Genomic DNA, 19,435 nt, shown 5'->3' with positions numbered 1-19,435 from the left:
TTCACCTTTTTATTTGTTACACTGGGCGAGATAAAAAGCGTGAGTGTTCAGGAACAAAAAAGTTTAAGAAACGCTGGACTAGACTAAACTGGAGACTTTCACTCACTTTATGAAAGCGTTCCTATAGCTGCCTTGAATCATACAAAGCAATCTTGTAATTTTTGTTTCAGAAATATGGTCCCATGTCGTCCGTTCAGTTACTTTTGCATCATTATGGAACTTTGTTGTTGCAAGTCCAAACTTTCCATATAGGTAGTAAGATCTCGGAAAACGTAATCTCGATAAACTGTTTATCATTTCTTTTCCGGTAGTCTGAAGGCCGAATACTGAGAAAATAAAAGCGTATGTCTATGAACAGGTTCACTAGCTCATATTAGAATAGGATTTACATTTTTATCCCGGGGGGGAGAAAGGAGGCTTATTCCTATGGCAAAAAAGCGCTTGCACTCTTCCGGTTACCAGTCCATGTCAGGTATGGGATTAGTTAGCCAGTTATTTGTTTCAGATGCATGGACTCGATGGTGGAGGAAGCCGTAATCAACCAGCGGTAACACTAACACCGTGCGGACCAGCAATACTTTCATATATAATTATCCCCATGCCAAAGGATTTGCGAACCGACGCAGTGTAATCAAAAGTGCGTGGCCATCGCTTAACATAATGCACCACACAGCAGATACTTATATTAATAATAGGCCTGCTGGTCCTTGTCCACTTCTTACTTGCGATCTGTACATGATCATTGCCACAGGGATGCTTGAACAAGAGAGTATCAAAATGATAGAAAAGAATAGCATAACCTTTCTACAAAAGTATATTTTTGACTTTTTTCGTGGAAAGAGATTACAGTATGTTATTCTTACGATACAATAATTTATATATTTCCAGGGAAAACAAGAAAACTAAATTGCACCTCAGAACCCTTGATATAAAATGTTGCATTGAAAAACGAGACTTACATTGAATACCAGAAGACAAAACATCTAACATGTTTCCAAAAGTCAATTCAAAATCTTCATAACTATATCTTGGGCCTTGAACTGAAACAGAAATAAAAATATGAAACTAGTGAATTCCAAATGATAAAAAATACCGAAAAAATTAAAAAAAATCTAGAATTTGAAAAATTGCATTCAGTATGAATATTGGAGTACTTTTGAAACACATTTTAAAATATACCATATTAGCAGAATAATTTCAACCTGAATTGAGCGTGATAATTCTGTCTGTTTAATTAGACTTTGAGTCATTTAGATTTCAGTTTCGTTTACTATATTTGCTGGCTATAGTCTGCTTTAGTACAATATAAACAATAAAAAGTTATTGAAGCACAAGTACTTCACTGTTATAATGCGATGATTCCGATCAGTCATGCTTAAACAGATACCAAATTTCTATAAGTCTCACCTGAAGGATGATCAAACAAATCATCCACATTAGCTGGAACATAATTAAACATCGCTAAATTTCGTTCAGCAATTGTGCTCGATTTCGATCTCCTTTTTCCATCTAGAAGTAGATTGTTTTCGCCTGGACGAGGCACAAATTTAACCATTGGTTTCTGAGGCCGTTGTTCATATGTTCCTAGATCTGAAAATTTTGATTTTTTTTATATTGATGTAAACCAGAGCTTGGTATTCTACAGCTCTCTTAGTTTCAATCAATCAAATTTATTTGGTCACTCTGATAGAAACAAAACACAAAACAACAACAAACAGACAAACAAAATACAGAGAACCTGGAGGACGGGCATAACTTAATAGAAAAGTTTAAAACGTACAAGTACTACCAAAAACAGTCAAAACACAATAAAACAAAAATACGATATAAAATCGGGCAATACTTTTAAATTAATTTTAAAATGTGAGATGTGTATGTGTAACACAACAGTGCCTACAAAACTATGGAATAAAAAACACTCGCTGACGTAAGTTTATACAGAAGGTTTGGCTGATTTTTTTATCACTGTAACAAAATGTAATGTTTTTATTACCAAGGTGTGGAGGATCAAGAGGGTTGATATTGCAGTATTGTGCAAAATTGAAAATAAAAATTTTTATCCAGTATTATGAAAACAGATTCGCAATGACTGAATGAGAGTGTAAAATTACCTCATATAAACCTAGAGGACTCGTTCCGGGTCTCGTGTAGTTTCGTACCCAACGTACTTCTAGTGGACATAGCATAACAATTTTTGATATGTCAATCCTAACTTCCATCTGACTACGCCATCAAAAAATTATGTCATTACGACATCACAATCACGTCATAGAGCTTGCCAAATATACGTAAAATCGCCCGAAATGGCATTGGCGCCGGCGATAAAGAACTGACTGACGTTATCGATCTCTCTCGTTGCAACGAGAAAACGAGAGAAATAACTGTTCGATTTCGGGTGCTCGTTTGCGCGTCTTGGATGGGAGTTCGTATAGTTTGAAGGGCTCTATTACGCCACTGTGACGAGGTGTTGACGTAATTTTTGAATGGTGCAGTCAGGTGGGGGTTAGGATTGATACGTGAAAAAATTGTCATGCTACGCCCACTAGAAGTATGTTAGGTATGAAACTACATGAGACCCCTCTTTCCTATAATCAGATAATTGAGACTCCATACTGTCATAGGCTATTCAGCTAGCCCTGTAACCCTGTCTGACCTCATACAGTCATACATGAAAACAAAAAGCACTTGTTAAAACTATAAAATATGAATTTCGTCACCTGAAACGATTTTTTGCAAAATGATATTTCCGAGGGTAGAACAGGTAACTCCAGCATGCTTGTGAACTGCAAAAACTCCTTTTAAATTCCGATACAAACTTGGCGCAGTAACAGGTACAGACATACTGTGAAGCCGCGAGTCTTTATCGTCAAAATGACGCTGACCTATAATATTTTTTCAAATAAAATCTACTGAGAATAACTGAAATCGTATTTTATACAGGTGCATACAACATTTATATTTTGCACTGCACTGCTTTCATATATCAGTATATAACGGCACCCGCTCTCCCTTCTTGAACAACACTTTCTTTCGCCGTGCCAGGTGCATATGCAATCCGACGACTAATATTTTTTCAATACTTTCTTTTTCCGGTGAAAATGACCGTTTTTCGTTTGCCATTTACTCACAAAATTCCAATTTTCCAATATTTTTGTTCATAAAAACCTGATAATAACTGGCATTTTGAAAAACATAGCTTCACTCCGAATACTGGAATGAAGCATGTGCTTTATTTACTAGAAATTTCAATGGATTTTAAGCGTTTTTTTATCACAGTGAGGTTGGATGATTCCCATTTTTTATCGTTTAATTAATTTCATGTTCAACTTCAACTAATGGACCAATTGCTTTGGAAGTTTCAGTGGTTAAAGATTATGTTTTTCGCTAGGAGGCCATTACTTTTATATAATTCAAAATTTGCCTTTTTGCCAAATTCAAGGAAAAAATATTTTTATTTATTAATTGCATATTGAGGACGATACAATTTATTGAAATAAAAAAAAGATCACTCCAGTCTTTATGATAGGTCTGCGTGGTAATTGTCGCATACCCCATCGCAGTGGTTCTTGCCATCACGATTCGGATACGACTCTCCCTAGCTTCTAAATCCATGTACATTGATTGTTTTGCGAGATTGTCTTTCCTTGAGATAAATATAAAAATACTACAGGTCACGAAAAGATTCTATAGGTCAGTGATGCGAACCAGTGACCTCTGGGTCACAAATGACCTTTCGTGCTTTTTCTGTGACCCGTCGTAGATTACCGCGATAAACGTACTAACACTTCCGTGATAGAAAAAATTTGTAATAATATCAGTCAGCTCTGATTCAATATGAGAATCAGTAAAATGCTACACTACCGCTATGCCACCACTGTCAACAATGTCGTGTGACGTAGGCTACAAGGGTAATGACTAATGAGCATATACTTGTGTTTTTCTACATAATAGTTCAATAGTGCGATATCTGGGTTATAATCACATCGAAATTAAGTGGTGTTTTGAATGCAACTGGATTATAGTGCGAATAAACAAATCTAATAATATAAAAATATTTGATACCCTCATCACAAAATTATAAAAATCGCACAGTATGCATTTATTCCATTAGGGATGTCCTAAGATTTAGACGCGTTTTATGTAGTGAATTTAGATTTTACTAATTACAACTATATGCTTTTTTCATCGGGCAATAAATTACGCTCTTGGAAAAGAAGGTCGCCGATACCTATTAACGTCATGGTGCCCATGAAAGTAATTTTAAATCCGAATTCCAGAAATCGAATTGTAGTTCTCTATCTATTCGACAGACCTCACTCAAGCATTGTTTCAAGTGTCTAGTTAGCTTTCAGGCCAAATCCCGCTATTGGGGAGACTTTTTAATTTTATTTACTCTTGCTAGAGTGTAGCAACGTATATATTTATTATGAGTTATTATAATGCATATGAATACCCGACTATCAATTACAATGTGAGGAAAGCAATTAGTCGAATAGAATTAAGCGGGCCAAGTCGCGAACCTGACTACAGGGCAAGCAACAATGAAATCTTTGACGATGTAGAATCTGTATATGAAAATTCTACCCCAACACCAGGTAAGGTTTCTTTTAGACACCATGGCTGGGTAGCAAACTCGTAAAATTGAAGCAACAAGAAATTGAATTTTGCCGTTGTCGGCGCATCCTTTAAAATAAAAAAACAGAGTATCGTGCCTGTATTAATCTTTTTCAATTAACTTCTCCATGTCTTGCACCAAAAACTGCAGCGTTAGAGATAAGACATTAGGGTACTACTACGATATCTGAGTTAGGAAATATGAAATAACAACATTTTTTCTCGGGACGTTATTTTCTCAAAATATCAATGGCCGTGTCTTTTTTTCTGAGGCACGGTCCATTGACGTTTGATTTAGTTGAGTTGATTCAAACTATTTTCATATAAACAGCTGAACCGTTATATTTTCTCACATTTCCGTTGCAACCTATTTGCAGTAGTCAAAACACAAGATGAAGATAACTCTGACAAGGCGCCAAACTCCATATCGACAGTAATTTTTTCGATTCTTTTCGTTCTATTATTTGGCGGAATTGCATCCATCACTTATTTTCTAGTGCAGGTAAGTAAATGAGTAAACAATATACGGGGTGTCATCAAAATCCCAAAATTGCAAAGGGAATTTATCGATACCATACATTGCATGTAGTTTTTTAGATCTACGATTTTACGCAATACTGCAATATCAACCTCTTCAATATCTTTTGACCCTCCACACCTTGGAATGAAAATATTACATTTTGGCACACACGGTGATACAAAAGTCGAACCTTATATATAAACTAAGTCGTGGAATACCAACGTCTGGTTTACACCAATATAATAAAAATCATAATTTTCTGGATCTGGGAACCTATGAACAACGGCCTCAAAAACCATATATATACAGATGTACTAAATGAAGTTAAAAATACTTAAACAACTACTGATTAAAGAACAACAATCCTGGTTAAGTCCCGCGCAAGAGTCGATAAAATTTTTGTGTCGCAATTTCCTAAAAAACAATTTCTAACTGTTTGTTAGAAAGCCTTGACTGGATTTTTGTACGTTTTGCGACGATTGTTTTGTGTCTACTGTTTTTACTCGTTTCTATAGAACAACTCAGCAAATAAAAACAATTGTACCCGTAAAATGATATTCTAGCAGAAACTCTTTGTTCATTCACAAAAACTGCGTTTGCACAAATAATTAATTTTAAATCTACATTTACTCAACATTATTGGGCACAAAATATATCTATAAATTGTTTTGGTAACTTGATTGCTGACGAGTCCGCGAGAATATTCCATTTTAAAAAATGTGTGAACTACCAAAAAGGTTGTCAAACACCGTTCAGTTCAATACTCATAACAAAATAATTAGAAATTTGCAATTTTCAAATAACTAGAATAATACCTAAGATATGCATTTCATGTTTTCCTTTATATCTAATTACAATGCTTATCTTTTGTTCCAGGCGATCACGAAGCTTGATGAATCAAAATCAGGTGATTAGAGAGATTCTTTTTCTTGAAGTAGACCTGACTTTACTTTGATATTACTATGATAGGTTATTATTCGGCTCAAGTGTAAAGTCAGTGAGAAGAAAGGATGGGCATTTCGAATCGAATAGTGAACTATTCCAATCGGTTAAAAAGTAAAGTTCGAAACGCCGCCATTTTGTTTTCTTTTTCTGTCTGCCATAGGTGAGATGGAAATTCCCCAATTGCATTGGATATGCAATCCAGACTCTTAATCGAAGAATCGAGTCATGTGAATGGACTGACTCCGACTCAATTCGCCCTCATAAAATTGAACAAATTGATGACCTCTATCTCTAAGACTCAAGCAGCCCGTAACTCGTTTGACTCATGATTTGGGTTTATAGACTTCTATGCCATACTGCTACATATGAAGATTTTTTTCAACACATCATATCAACTCATTCCATTTTAGATATTGCCTTCTTGGAAATGGTCAACTCCCAACACGAAGAATACTTTCAGCAAACGGTGTTAAACTATTCTAACGAAATTGATGAATTGACCGCTACTGATCAAAAATTCCAGAAAACAAATCAAAACTTTTCCAACGAAATTGAAGCGTTGGTCGCCGCTGACCAAAGATCACAGCAGGCAGATCAGAACTTTTCCAACGAAATTGACGCGTTGACCGCCACTGATCAAAAATTTCAGCAAAGAGCTCAGAACCTCTCCCAGGAAATCGAATCAATGAATGTCGCCAATTCCGACCTGAAAGAAGACTTACAGCAAATTGTTTATAACCTGAACTTAGCCGATTCTGAGTTAGAAAAGTCATTACAAGAAGATGTGAAGAAGATATCCTCTGATAACAAGCAACTTGAATACAATGTCCGAGATCTCAATATATCACTAGACAGTTTGAAGAAAGTGGTGTACATCAATGGTAAGGGAGTTGGTAACAAGAAGTACTAACAACTAAATCTTTATGTCAGAATTGAACCAGCAATGTGGCAGGTACTCCGGTTCGAATACCGTGGGGTGTAATTATGTTCGATATGATTGCTGGACTCCTCACGTCCGTAGGGTGGTTCACGCAATCGGATTCCTCCGTCACCAAGTCCATAAATCTGAAACAAATAACTAGCTAACAAATCCCACACCAGATCAGAATCCCATAGACTGGTAACCGGACAAGAGGCCCTGGTTCTCCATATGATCAAAGCTTTTCTCTACCGGGGAATCTATATATAAATATCCTAACATATTATTAATATTATTTTTCATTAAGTTTTATTTAATTTTTCACAGTTGTGCGCCTTTTTGGCTCTTCGTCCAAAAATAATGGGACCGTTGGAATCTTCAAATATGGAGAGTGGGGAACAGTCTGTGACGACCTTTGGGATATCAACGATGCAAATGTAATTTGCCGCATGCTGGGATTTAATCGTGCAACTGCAGCGCCGGAGGCAGCGAAGTACGGACAAGGGACTGGGCCGATTTTTATGGACGATGTCAATTGCATTGGAACAGAAGACAATATATGGTCATGCCCACATATTGATGAAAGCAGAGAAAATTGTGGACACTACGAGGATGCCGGTGTAGAATGCGTTTGAGAAATACGTACTTTGATGGCCGAGCAAACTGAAAATATTTTTAACACAATATTCAAAGTATTTCTTACATAATGATACGCAGTTCTTTTCTGTTTGTGATTTCTTTTTTAGTTCAGATATTTTGTAACGTGTTTATTTATCTCTGAGAAATTTCAGAACTTCGATGAAGGTAAAATTTGATTCTATATTTATCAGCGGGTATCTGAACCAATGAAATAAATTGATCATATAACAACCCTTTGTCTGGCTTATGTCGAAGATGTTCAAAAATGTTTATTCGTCTCAATAATTAGAGGTTATGAGATATGACACAATTTGAACTTTATTTTAACTAGGAGCACAATTAGGCGACTTGTGCTATACTGCTCAGGCCCGTATTTTTCGGCATCTCTCTCTACTAGAAATCTGACACGATATAAAAGTATATTTGAAACTTCAAGGACAAACCTTTAACTCTAACTGGGTTTCTCTTGAGAACTTCTCGCGTGTGCATTTGCGATATATTATATTGAAGCAGTCCAGGTAATTTGTGCTGGGGTTTCAATATCACGTGAAGATGTTATGAACGTTTTATCTTTAGTCAATGCCTAGATGCAGTATAGGATATGGCATCGATGGCAGGCGACAAGGCGAAGATTGGACAGGGCGCAAAGACGGGCGAAAAGTTTCAATCGTTACATGTTTCAATAAAATAATTTTGAATTGAAAATAATTGAAATTCGTATTCTTAAATAAATAATTACGTACAATTCAATAACAGTTAAAAATCACTAGTCAACGATCGATAGGGCTCATATTTGAAATTTGCCGTGTGTGCCAATAATTCAGGATTGTCCAAAACGAATCGAATATCAAAGTAATCGAATACTTAATCGGCTAAGTTTCGAAGTCATTTAGTCATAGTCAAAATAGTCATTTTTCGCCGTCAGCACAGGAATCTTCAAACGAGTTTTTGCGCTTTGTCACGTATTGTAAAGACGACGATGGCAGGAATCATAAAGCAGAAAGAGTGGAAATATTACATGAAGGAAAGTTGGCAACGATTTGTCACCATGGATGGGGTACGAGAGATGCAAATGTTACGTGCAAAATGCTGGGATATGATGAGGGGAGAAAAGTAGTTACATAAACTTACTCTTTGGCAAAGGTTCCGAAAAACTATGGCTGAATGCTGTTAGTTGCACGGGAACCGAAGATTGTATTAGACAATGCAGTCATCGGGTGTGGGGAGTATTGCATCAGGGTCAGGCCATTACATAACGCATAATGAGGTTGCAATCGTGTCTTGCTCATAACGGCGTAAAACAATAAATAAAGAGCATCGTATCATGAACACGTCAACACAAACAAACCGGTATTATATATAATCTTAATATTTGTTATTTTTTTTATCTTTTTTTTTCTCCCCCTCGGATAAATTTGAGAATCCCACCCTATCCTCACACCCCGTTAATTAAGTTTTACATCCTAATGTTTTAATATTTAATTAATATATTTATAGTTAGGATTTTTTTTCATATATATATATTTCATATGCAAGCGGAGAAGAGAAATTACAATAACGTGAATATCGGTCAGAGACCGGAGACTTATCAATCGAAAGTTAGGGGAACCCCCAAAACAGCGCCCTTACTCCATAGTGACACTTTGTGTCCCATCACTAATTAATTAATAACTCGCTAATTATACGACATAATTCATCCAAAATCGATAGCCTTCGGGTCCGACATATGATGAATGCACATGCAAAATCTGGAGCAGATTCAATCTCGCTTTCGTGAGATATCGCGTGCATCTAACAGACAGACAGACAGACAGACAGACAAACAGACAAATACCTATCAACATACTTACCAATTAAAATCGATAAGTAACAATTAAAATCGATAAGTAATAACATAACGGACCACTATCCATCTTTCTGTACATCGGTAGTTACTATAATTTAATGTCTAAATCGCATATTACAATTGAATTTGAGTCGTGTGGCATGTACAGATTTCGATGGTGCACACATATCTACCTTGAAAGAATTTAACACACGAAGTGAGTGCATGCTGTCTTGCTTAGAGTAGGCCTATTCGTCGCATAAAATCGAACAATAATAATATGTGCTATGAAATATCAATGCTGTAAAATGGCCGGGTTATATAGGCGTAAGTGTTTACTGCAAGATACGACTTTGTCGAAAATCAGTCTGAACTCACACCCTTGCATTTTTATACGGAAGACGATTACAGGTCGAGTGATAGGCTGTGGGTTCAATTAATCAAAAAGTAGAGGAAATCGGTACAGCACTGAATAGTGACAATGGCTGTACTCGCTTATTTTCTCAAGTAAAATGCGATTTCATGTGTAGCAGGCTGGTGAGTTCAGGTCCCTTCATTACTAGTCTATTCATTCATATTATATCATTGCAATAGTTCAATCAACGGTGAGTTAATGTGAAAACGACAAAATGTGCACCGTTACAATGGAGCAGGCCACCGGATGCCGAGGTGTTTAATTATTCGAGAGAGAGTTTAATATTGGTTAAAGATTTTCAATAGTTATGCAATTTCAGTCAGTTTTAGTGCCGCACAGGAGTCGATGAAATTTTTGTGTTGCAGTTACGGTACTTATATGTAATCAAAAAATTTGACAAATTTCTAAATGTTTATTTAGTTTTGATTAGAGCTGGACATTTTCGAATATATCATGATTTCAGAATCGAATCAAATCTCGAATACTTGGTAGATATGTAGTTGTATTGACTATTTTATTGTAATCAGCCCTCCAGACAAATAACTTAGTGAAAAACGCCTAATCATACAGTTCGCTGACTGTTCACGAACAGAATAAAACATGTTTCATCAATAAGTCACTCGGAAAAAAGAGTCATATGTCAGAATTGCATTTTTAAATATTTTGTTAGAACTTAATTAAGGAATCAGTACTTTGCTTCAATAAACTTGATATTGAATGGTACTATTTTTGCATTCATATGTATAGGATGTCGATAAAATCTTAAAACATTTTAAAATTGCAAAGTGAATTACCCAATACAACATATTGTTTTGGCCCTCACAGATATATATATTGAATGAATTAAAAATACTTACAATTTACTCGTTAAAGACAACACAACAGGTTGAGAACTAACTTCATACCAAAATTGAAATTGTAAACGGACTTTATGAACACCCTGTATATTCCGTCAGTTTTTATATTCAGATGTATTTTTTTCATACTATGTAGGACGTAGGTTGTTCTTTGATCTTATTATGGCTTTATATATGACTCCACGTGAAAACCCAGTATTTCTGAATGTAAGGGAAAGCGAGGCGTACCAAGAATGTGATTACAGAGAGTTTGGACCAAATGCTGAAAACCCAGGATATGATTCAGTTTATGAATCTGTGGATCCAAAAGCAGATTCCTCTTCAAGTTTTACTACGTCGGGCGGAATAGGTGCGTGCCAATTGGAACTTTGTTTAATATATACATATATACAGGGTGATCGCTAGAAAAGCAGAAAATTTGAAAATGGCGGATGAGATCACGAATAAAATGCGTATATATAGGTATAGGTTGAACTGAAACGATATTCCACAAGTTAACCTTTAAAACACCACACGAGCTTATTTTTCATTTTTTCACGTTATATTAGCCAAAAGGCAATGAAAAAGAAGTTTGGGAGTAATCTAATATTTGCTCTTATTTTTACCGGTTTTTCAAGAAACTCCAGTAGTGCAAACAAGAATCACATCAAATAACGATAAGCAATCCAGCACACCAGTCACTACCGTGTCATTTGCAATATTGTTGACTGTATTATTCATCGGACTCGGATGCGTGGTTTTCTTTCTAGCGCAGGTGACAATTTCATTTTCAGAAATATATATTATAGCAAATTTGTATGTAGTGTCCTGAGATAGCATGTTAAAACATATCAGGTTTTCCGACCTATGATTCTAGGTAGATGCAATGTTACGCATATCTGTTAGATTTATTCACATAAACGCATATACAAAATTTTAAATAAGCGTACCCGTAATATAATATTCTAGCAGAAACTTTCCGTTCATTCACAAAAATCTGTCACAAATATTAATTTTCAAAACTACATTTTCTCTCAATCTTCTATCGCACAAGGCTTTTCGACAAAACCTAAAAATGCATTTTCAATTTTTTTTTTATCCCAGGAACCAGAAAAATTTAATCAAGCATTTCAAGGTGAGTTTTGGGCGCTCCTGGAGTATTCATATCAAGATGACGCACAACCTGAAAACCCCAAACTTGGTGAACATACTATGTTCAGGTTGTGCGCCATCTTGGTACGAATACTTCGAGAGCGCCAAATTTTGTCCATCTCACTGGTTTTAAATATGATATATATGTAGATTGAATACTTGTTTCCCCGAAAATAAGACAGTGGGAATAGGGAATTTTAATTTTTTTTTGAAAAATAACATTATAGCTTATTTTTGGGGATTTTTGGGTCTTTTATTTTCTATTATTACAAACACCTCTTTTTATCTCCGCAAATGCGGAAGTCTGGAAGGTCATAGGTTATGAATGTCGCTAATTGCTACAGCATCTTGTATTATATACATGTGGATTCAGCGGTGCAGAAGCGCAGAAAAACGATAAGTAGTCGTTCCAGGTTACCAAAATGATGGCAAAATTTACATAGTTGCCGGATTATGTTTCTACATTAACGAATGTTATAATCATATATCGCATCTCTCCAATCAGCTATCGACGATCAAAGTACTGAAATGAACAGATCATTTGGGAACCAGCGAGTGGATTTCAGTAACTCGATTCAGCTTATATCATCCACGTTAAATGAATCATTTGAGATGTCCGAAAATTTATTCTCGGAAATACAAAAAGTATCTAAGCAAACTTCTATGAACGAAAACTCTCTAAAGACGTTATTCAGGAAAGTTGCGCTCGATATTTCCATGTTGCAGAGGAAAATGGGTAAGAGCATTGATAACTCATAGCATCGATGTACTGTGGGTAGATTAAAAAGGTCTGGTATAGTAGAGGGTGACCCTTATTACGTCAATATGACGTAATTTACGGATGATGCAGTCCAACAAAGGTCAGAAATAACTCTTTCAAAAAATGTTAGGCAATGTCCACTATGAGTACTTAGTATACCAGGCCCGATTAAGGTGTCGGACCGAGTCAGTCGCCTAAAATAGGTATATTTCATTTATGAACCCCAAAATCGATAAAACTCCATTTTAAGCTTTTGTTTTTATGGCATCTACGTATTCATACAACTAATTTATGTTTCAAAAAGTTTGAGAATATTAAGAATGACAGCCAACTCCATCTGAGTTCACTCGCACCGTGAAAAATAAAATGTGAACAACTTGTCGTGACGGAGTGAGGTGTGGCTCGTTGTTCATACAATACCTATTTGATCTAGATTCTAGAACTATGGTATGTTATAATTAACTTGTTCACATCCCTAGTCGCTTCCGGTGTCTTAAGAACAACACTAGACTATTCACTGTATGGTCGGTTTCACCGGTATGTTAGTCGTTGGTTTCACCTAAGTCATTTCTCAGAAATACTTAACCGACCGGAATGAGAATTTGAAAGTATGAGTTCCAATGAGCACATCATTCTTAAATATATTACCTCATAAGGGCCATTCCAAGCAAAAGTTGAATTCCATCAATTATTTAAAAAGTGTAGTGAAAGTAATTTTTTTTTATTTTGGATATCAAAAGACATTGGAATTTTATTGGACTGCATTCATTTCATCGAACAATTTAAAATTTCACAAAGGTTTTTGATGGTTTATAAAAAATGGCCTGAAATGTAGAAATTTTGGTATAATTGGCATATTTTGTTATGATTCCTGACACAAAGTGTTTGATTGTGTGGTACAGTTAATTCATATGGAATTGACGCACTGGATTTAAGTTAATAAAGTTTAAATGTTTGCAGTGCTGTAGGACATTTCTTCATTTAACGATTTATTACCAGAATTTTAAGAGATGATCGAGGCCGCTATTTCGAAGTGGAAAAATGTCCTGTGGTTTCACGTCCTGTAGTGTCACATACAATATGCACATTATTGGCATGGATTTACAGTGTTACATTAAATACCTTGAGCAACACATCGAGGGGTAGTTCAGCTACTGCACCAGAAAATATTATACTATACCATCGCAAAAATTTACAGCACAACACAACGTACTGTTAGTGCATGGTGGATTTGCCGTCCTGTAGTGTCACGCTATATTTCACTATATTTTTTTTATCTACTAAGTAAGTCTTGGGTGTTACTATTGTGCAATTTTTTACATCTATTTTCAATAAAGCAACTGATTGGACAATGAAACAAAACATGTAGCTGAAAATGTGAAAATATATTGCATCCAACAACATGCAAAATTTCTGGAATTGTCCCGTAGTGTCACTTGGAATAGCCCATAATATCATTTGTAAAAATAAAAATGTTCAAAAAGTCGCCAACGTTATTTAAATTGATAGGCTAATTTGAATATGCTGTGTATAGCTGACATGGGCAAACTACGTCCCGCGGGCCAAATCCGGCCCGTTTGTTTGATTTAATCTGGCCCGCCTGATGTTCTCACAACCGAACTAAACCCAAATTAAGACGTTTTAGCTGAGAAAAACTCGAGGAATGTATTGAGATGCCGATCAAATTTAGTTTTGGTACGAGGCTTATTGTTTTCCACTTATGCAACACTGTTGTTAATAAAATGTTACTTTTTACGATACACTTACATGGATTGCCAGTCCAAGTGGGCAGAATTTGTAGCCCCTGGACCAAAAACCTTGCCCACCTTTGGTGTATGGCATATTTTATCCGGGTTGTTCATAACCTCAGTGGCTTCCAGCGTCCATAAGCAGCATAAGACTGTACTAATCAATCATTCATCGTTTTCTTTTTTGCTAACAGGAACATCTCAGAAAGATTTAACCGACGTGATTGAGAACTTGGAAAAACAAGTTGCAAGGAACATATCTATCATACAACAGACGATGGGTGAGTTGCTCATGACACGTCATAATTGGATTTTAGAAATGAAAAAAAATGCAATGTTCAGACGCTTAGCATTCATACCTACCTCACTGATGCGGCACAACACGAAAATCACCTTATATGTAAACCAAGCAGGATCGGATTCTGACGATGTGATGTAAAGTAAATGGACAATATATTAGTTCAAATTATATCTGTGAAATATTTAGCTGGGTTGTTCATATCTTGTGTTGCTACCAGTGCCATAAAGCAGGGGGGTGTGCGGCCCGCGGAGAATTGCCAATTTTGTATCGTCTGCGGCCCGCGAAACAAGTTTTTTAATTCCAGTCCCTTTGCGCCGCAAATCCTATACCCGAGTCCTATTTATTATCCATGCCTATGACGTTACAATGCCCTAACAGCTAGCTTGTGCAAAGCAAACAATGTATGCTATTATTCAATAACCAAAAAGTTTGTGCCTGCAACTTATGTTAAATAAAAGTGCGGTCCGCGGTTTCACCCAGTTATTTGTATCTGGCCCTTCTGTACTGAAGGTTGCACACTCTAAATTCCAGACTATTCACTGTATATTCCATTTCACGTAACAGGAACTTCACAGAAAGAATTAACCGACCTGATTGAGAACTTGGAAGAACAAGTTGCAATGAATATCTCTTTCATACAACAGATGACTGGTGAGTCACGTATGTTACGTCACAAGACGATTTTGTGACAATCGATCCGTCTCCGTGTTTTTAGTTTCTGAATAAATTTAGCCATTAAAAGACTTGAATTTCGGATCCGGTTAACTCAGAATTTCGCCTCCGCCGAATCTGGAAATGCACGTCGTTTCCCTTTACAATAAAATCATTTCAAACTCCCCACAGCTCTGACATTGAACTTTATTTTTATCCCTATTTTCAGCATTTATTTAAAAAAAAAAACTTTTTCAGAAAAAGTAAAACGCAACGTCGGTATCAGGCTTATTGGTGGCAGCAATCCTAAAGAAGGAAGAGTGGAAATATTACATGAAGGAAAGTGGGGAACGATTTGTCACCATGGCTGGGATATAAAGGATGCAAATGTAACGTGTAAAATGCTGGGATATGATGAAGCAAAGAAAGCTTACACAAGCTCTCACTTTGGCAAAGGTTCAGGAAAAATATGGCTTGATTATGTTAGTTGTACAGGAACCGAAGATTATATTGGAGTATGCGGTCATCGGGGGTGGGGAGTTTTCGTATCATCTCCAGGTCATTGCATAACGCATAACGAGGATGCAGGCGTGGTTTGCTTGTAACGGTGTAAAACAATGGAAAAAGAGCATTGTACCATAAAGATGTCAAACTCAAACGAACACAAATTATTATTTAACCTTAATATTCTTTATTTTTTTTCATCCTATTTTTTCTCTCCCTCAGATAAATATGAAAATCCTACCCTGTCTCATATTCTCTTAAGTTCTATATCTTAATGTTTTAAAATTTAGATGTGTGAGAGATTAAAAATAAAATAATGTATTGCAACGATCTTACAGTATTGGTTTTGTCATATTTAATAGATTTGGGGAAAGCTGAGAGAAAAACTTCAACGCACCTTATCAGGTTATTCTATGTCATTTCAAGATCATAGTTAGAATTTTTTTTATATGCAAGCGGAGAAGAGAAAAGGGGTATACAGCGGACCACTGCCTATTTTGCGGTACGTGTCGGGAATTATTATAATTTATTATGTATGTCGTACATTACAATTGGATTTGAGTCGTGTGGCATGTACAGCTTTTGATATGGTGCACATCTCTACCTTGAAGAAAATTAACACACACAATGAGTGCATGCTGTCTTGTTTCGAGTAGGCCTATTCTTCGCATAAAATCTAACAATAATATTATGTGCTATGAAATACCAAGGCTGTAAAATGGACAGGTTATATACGCATTAGTGTTTACTGCAAGGTATGACTTTGTCGGAAATCAGCCTATAATCAAGAAATTGGCGAATTCCTAACTGTTTATTTGAAAGTCTTCATTCAAATTTCCTTTCCACCGTATATGTCTCCATTGCTATCTACTGTTTTTAATTGTTTCTATAGACCAGCCATTGGTTTTCAGTCACGCACTGCAGTCGATACAATTTCTGTATCGCAATTTGCTATAATCGTAGACATTTTCCAACTGTTTATATGAAAGTACTGACTCGATTTTTTACGTCTTGTGTCAACCGATATTAACTAACAAATGACTTCATAAAAAAATTATAATTGCGAAGGGCCTTCATAGACAACCTGTATAATCGGTCAATTTTTGCATTCAGATGTATTTTTTCAATACCATGTAGGTTGTTTTCGGTCTTATTATGGCTTTATATATGACTCCTCGTGAAAACCCGGTATTTCTGAATGTAAGAGAAAGTGAGGCGTACCAAGAGTATGATTACAGAGAGTTTGGTTTGGACGGAATGCTGAAAAACCAGGTTATTTTTCTGTTTATGAATCTGTGAATCCAAAAGCAGTTTCCTCGTCAAGTTTTACTGCATCGGGCGTAAATAGTGCGTGTCAATTAAAAACTTTTTTCAAAATATATACGGGTGTACATAGTAGTATCTTTGCAATTTCAATTTTGTTATGAAGTCAGTTCTCAATATATCTTAACCAGGTTTGTTATTTTTAATCAATAATTGTCCAAGTAATTTTACTTCATTTAATACATCTGTGAGGTCCAAAACAATATATGGTATCGATAAATTCCCTGCAATTTAAAAAAAAAATAAGACTTTATGGACATAGAATTATACATAAGACTCTCTCTCTCTATTTCTCTAAGGTTCCGAGACTCTCTATATCAGGATCAAAGTTTTGAAAATTTAAATGCTTGATGAGTCACGACACGGCCCATTCTTTACTTTTGTTCCGTGATTTTTTATATATATGTTTTTTTTCGATTCATTTTTCCACATTATATTAGCCAAAACAAATACGCCATCTCGATAATACGTCAAATTCCAATATCGCCGTACAGTGTAGAGACAGGCACTGAAACGTTTAGCGTCATGAATGTATAAAAACAAAGGGAAAGGAATAACTAAAGGCAATGAAAAAGAAGTTTGGAAGTGATCTAATATTTCCACTTATTTTTACCAGTTTTTTAAGAAACTCCAGTAGTGCAAACAAGAATCACATCAAATAACGATAAGCAATCCAGCACACCAGTCACTACCGTGCCGTTTGCAATTTTGTTGACTGTATTATTCATCGGACTCGGATGCGTGGTTTTCTTTCTAGCGCAGGTGACAATTTCATTTTCAGGAATATATAAATATATATCAAAATTGTATGCGCATAACATGTTAAAACATGTCATATTTTCTGGTGTATAAGTATATTCTCAGATATATAAAATGTTACACATATAAATATGTTGGGCCTGTTCACATACACGCAAATATAAACGTTCTTGGCATCTGAATCGCGGTACCGTAGAACTATTGAAAAATGGAACGTGGGGAATAATCTGTGACGATCTCTGGGATATCAACGACACATATGTGATATGTAGAATGCTGGAATTTAATAACGCAATTGCAGCACCTATGTTCGCATACTACGGACAAGGAACTGGGCCGATTTTTATGGACGATGTCCGATGCACTGCTGGGATAGAATACAATATATGGACATGCCCGCATATGAATATCACGAAAATTGCGTCATAACGAGGATGCTGGTGTTGAATGCGTTCGAAAATGCATTGACGCTAAACTTCACATATTAAAGTAGAATCATTACAGTTATCGCTAAGTCATTTCCGCACAATTAACTGAATATCCAAGATTCCTTTTTTTAGATATTTCAATACTTTATTTTTTTGTATTATATAAACGTCCACACCAAGGCGTTAGATCGGTACGGAATTTTTTTCCAACAACGACACCAACAAGACTAACAACGATTCAGCAAAATGCTCAATAGAAAAACATGACGCCATGATTGATCCATCAATATTAACTCTGCAATGAACAATAAATATAAATTGTCTCGCCCCCGCTTTGCAAGTGTTATCATGAAAACTATAGAAAAATACGAATGGCGCCACGGAAAACTAGTTATTTGACTCTTTCACGTCTCTTATTTTCTAAAGCAGTGATTCTCAAACAGCGGGGCATAAGGAGGCAGTAGACAATTTTTTAATGGGGCGTGAAGCTAATTAAAAATAATGATATTTGTTAGATTCGATCTTGCTCGTCTTATTTTGGATATTTACATCTCTTTGTTGTTTAGAAATTGCGATTCCATTCACGTATTTTCAACGTGTTTTCCAATAAAACATTCTTACGCCTTACTATCTATTTTCGTAGCTTATTGTTAGCTAGTTATTTTTTAGGTGGGGTGCGAGACTTGATAAATTCTAAAAAGGAAGCGCGGCTTGAAAAGTTTGAGAACCATTATTCTAAAGAAACAGGGTATTAATGTTATCTCAACTTGGCTATAATACTGCAGTATAAAAATATATCATAAAAATATCTCTGTATATGGTTGCAACCTATTTCCCTTGGCGGAAATGTAGGCGTGCTGAAGTATTTTAAGCACAAACTTCCGCCTTGTATAGTGTGTATCATGATAATGTACAGATAACTTAAAGTCAATAATGAAAATATAGTGGGTTGTATGAAATAATAAATAAACCCTGTTTCGAAATTGCAGATTTGAAATATATTGGCTCAGAATTAGAATGTTAATAAACCGTGACCGAGATGTATTGAAACTAATACCCATTTGTTGTAAGATTTGTCTGTTTTGTTATTTCTTAT

The 19,435-nt window shown here is 35.7% G+C and overlaps 1 protein-coding gene across 3 annotated transcripts in view; it reads right to left on the bottom strand.

Moving 5' to 3' along the window:
- The window catches only part of LOC120333743 (pseudouridylate synthase TRUB2, mitochondrial-like), a 61,937-nt gene that overhangs the window by 2,268 nt on the left and 40,234 nt on the right, over positions 1-19,435 (bottom strand). For 2 of the 3 annotated variants that reach the window (XM_078120558.1, XM_039401093.2), the window contains 4 exons: positions 2,718-2,882; positions 1,408-1,590; positions 960-1,040; positions 107-326 (listed from right to left, as the gene is read on the bottom strand). In XM_078120558.1, the coding sequence (XP_077976684.1) occupies positions 107-326; positions 960-1,040; positions 1,408-1,590; positions 2,718-2,841 (608 nt within the window). In that variant the 5' untranslated portion in view covers positions 2,842-2,882. Of the gene's footprint in view, positions 1-106; positions 327-959; positions 1,041-1,407; positions 1,591-2,717; positions 3,212-19,435 lie in introns of those variants that run through there. The other variant, XM_039401092.2, reaches the window with a different exon arrangement.

This window comes from Styela clava, chromosome 15, assembly GCF_964204865.1.
Source record: "Styela clava chromosome 15, kaStyClav1.hap1.2, whole genome shotgun sequence".
NCBI classification, from domain to species: domain Eukaryota; kingdom Metazoa; phylum Chordata; class Ascidiacea; order Stolidobranchia; family Styelidae; genus Styela; species Styela clava.
The sequence above is the reverse complement of the archived record's forward strand: the minus strand, read 5'-3'. Positions and strand labels throughout refer to the sequence as shown.